At 43.3% G+C, this 3,111-nt stretch overlaps 1 protein-coding gene across 1 annotated transcript; it reads left to right on the plus strand.

Moving 5' to 3' along the window:
- Window positions 1-233: 233 nt before the first annotated feature.
- LOC311110202 (NAD(P)(+)--arginine ADP-ribosyltransferase 2-like) lies at window positions 234-1,660 on the plus strand (the record flags this gene model as incomplete). The annotated part of the gene is made up of 3 exons (XM_084188748.1): window positions 234-294; window positions 622-644; window positions 884-1,660. The coding sequence occupies 3 exons, from the start codon at window positions 234-236 to the stop codon at window positions 1,658-1,660; spliced, it is 861 nt and encodes a 286-aa protein (XP_084044874.1).
- Between the last annotated feature and the right edge of the window lie 1,451 nt (window positions 1,661-3,111).

Consider the following 3,111-nt stretch of genomic DNA (forward strand, 5'->3'; position numbering starts at 1 on the left):
TGTGTGCGTGTGTGCGTGCGTGTGTGTACTGTGCTATGGTTTTTGTGGTTTGAGGGGTACTTGTATCTGTAGGTGCCTGTTCTCAGCAAGAGAGGAGGGACTGTGAAAATAACCACAAGAGCGCTGGTATAACAAGGCCCCCTGAAAGCTGAACATTTCAATGCTGATTCTGTATCTTAAAAGACAATTCATCTCAATTACAAGTTGACATTGAATCAATATATTTTGACATCATGGCAAGATACAACATCCTAACCTTTACTGTGATGTATTTCATTCAGGCTTGGACTTTGGGTGTGGACTGTCACGATTGTCATACATAGAGGAGGACCAAGGCGCAGCGTTGAAGGCGAACATATTTATTTATAGAATGATCACACGATCAAAACGATGACGTGACAGTCAATGGTAATACACAAACCAAATACGAACAAGAAACCACACCAAATGAATGCCTAACGGCTACCTAAGTATGACTCCCAATCAGAGACAACGAGCTACAGCCGTCTCTGATTGGGAGCCACCCTGGCCAACATAGAATTACAAAACCAGAAAGTGAAACCTAGAACACACATAGACTATACACACCCTGGCTCAACATATTAGAGTCCCCAGAGCCAGGGCGTGACATGGACTCCAAGATGGTAAGAGAATAAACTATTTAGAGGGAGAGAGAGAGAGAGAGAGAGAGAGAGAGAGAGAGAGAGAGAGAGAGAGAGAGAGAGAGAGAGAGAGAGAGAGAGAGAGAGAGAGAGAGAGAGAGAGAGAGAGAGAGAGAGAGAATGAAAGAGGGAGAGGGAGAGGGAGAGGGCATTTAAATATATAAAACCTTTCCTCTGTTTTACACGTGTTGCCTGTTTTTTCCCCTCCATATTCTCTGAAGGTTCATCTTCATCAGCCTGGACTGAATTCCAGCATACCCTTAGACATGGTCCCTAACTCTGTTGACGACATGTATAACGGCTGCACTGAACAAATGTACAACAAGGTGCGGAAGGAATATCTTCCAAATGAAAACAGAAATGTAGCGATCTTCAATGAATCCTGGAAAAAGGCAGCAGGATGTGCAAAAAATGTGAAGGACCGATTCAAAAAGGACAAGTCCAAGTACAATTCTAGAGACAAACTTACACATGATCATGTCAAGGCTATCTGTGCTTACACAGGAGGTCAAAGTAAGATGTACCCAGTGTTCAACCAAGCAGTCCGGACCAATAGAACAGAGTACACAACCTCCTTCCAGTTCCACTCCCTGCATTTCCTGCTGACTGACGCCATTCGCCTCCTGAAACTAAACCAAAAGACCTGTCACACCACATACCGGAGAACCAACTTGGAGTTTGTCGGTAAAGTTAACAAAATAATCAGATTCGGCTACTTTGCCTCCAGCTCTTTCCTAAAGAACTTGACACATTTTGGAGAGAAGTCCTACTTTGAGGTAAAGACATGTTTTGGCGCTGATCTGAAGTCCTACCCCAAAATGGGGAATCGTGAAAAGGAGGTGTTGATTCCACCGTATGAAGTGTTCAAAGTTACTGCCGTGCTGAAGAAAGAAAATGATAAAAACCTTTGGTGCGATGTTGTGTACAAACTAGAGAGTATCAAACCCCCCAAGAGTAACCTGAATTGCAACATTTTTAAGAAGCCAATTATTAATTAAGAAAAATCTATGTTGATCTTGAGTAATTGTCCCTAAAGAGGATTTAAATAAAACAGCCAGGCTGCTTATCCTTCTTAAAGTAAATAAAGCCAAACAATGTGTTTTCAGTGTCTAAAGCTTTTATTGTATTAAGTTGATTTGTTCATTGGTGGATGTTACATACAAACCTCATCCTGACTACTCATCCTGACTACTAGAGAACAGCGCCGGGAAGATGGCTGCCGTTTTACAGCCCTCTAACCAATTGTAATATTATGTGTGTTTTTCCGCGTTATTTGTAATTTATTTTGTACATAATGTTTCTGCCATCGTCTCTTATAACCAAAAAGAGCTTCTGGATATCAGGACAGCGATTACTCACCTCGCATTGGACGAAGATTTTTTCTTCAATGAGGCGGTCGCGAAGGATATCCTACAGACACCCGACAAGGCCCAGATCCCCGTCATTCGCGTGAGGAAGAGACGGAGATATCGCGGACGCAGATCCGGGTGCCTTGTAAGGATCCGACGGCGAGCGAGTAAACTGCCTCTCCCATCAATCCTACTAGCCAACGTTCAATCTTTTGAGAATAAAATGGACGAGTTAAGATTACGGTTATCCTACCAACGGGACATTAAAAACTGTAATATCTTATGTTTCACGGAGTCGTGGCTGAACGACAACAATGATAACATTCAGCTAGCAGGCTATACGCTACATCGGCAGGACAGAACGTCTGACTCTGGTAAGACAAGGGGCGGCGGTCTGTGTATATTTGTAAACAACAGCTGGTGCACAAAATCAAATACTAAGGAAGTCTCGAGGTTTTGCTCGCCTGAGGTAGAGTATCTTATGATAAGCTGTAGACCACACTATTTACCAAGAGAGTTTTCATCTATATTTTTCATAGCTGTCTATTTACCACCACAAACCAATGCTGGCATTAAGATTGCTCTGAATGAGTTGTACAAGGCCATTAATCAACAGGAAAACGCTCATCCAGATGCAGCGCTCCTAGTGGCCGGGGACTTTAATGCAGGGAAACTTAAATCCGTTCTACCTAATTTCTACCAGCATGTTAAATGTGCAACCAGAGGGAAAAAAACTCTAGACCACCTTTACTCCACACACAGAGACGCATACAAAGCTCTCCCTCGCCCTCCATTTGGCAAATCTGACCATAACTCTATCCTCCTGATTCCTGCTTATAAGCAAAAACTGAAGCAGGAAGCACCAGTGATTCGGTTGATAAAAAAGTGGTCAGATGACGCAGATGCTAAGCTACAGGACTGTTTTGCTAGCACAGACTGGAACATGTTCCGGGATTCTTCAGACAGCATTGAGGAGTACACCACATCAGTCACTGGCTTCATCAATAAGTGCATCGATGATGTCGTCCCCACAGTGACCGTACGTACATACCCCAACCAGAAGCCATGGATTACAGGAAACATCCGCACTGAGCTAAAGG

The sequence above is a fragment of the Coregonus lavaretus genome (assembly GCF_964263955.1).
Source record: "Coregonus lavaretus genome assembly, contig: SUPER_35_unloc_2, whole genome shotgun sequence".
In the NCBI taxonomy this organism is placed as follows: domain Eukaryota; kingdom Metazoa; phylum Chordata; class Actinopteri; order Salmoniformes; family Salmonidae; genus Coregonus; species Coregonus lavaretus.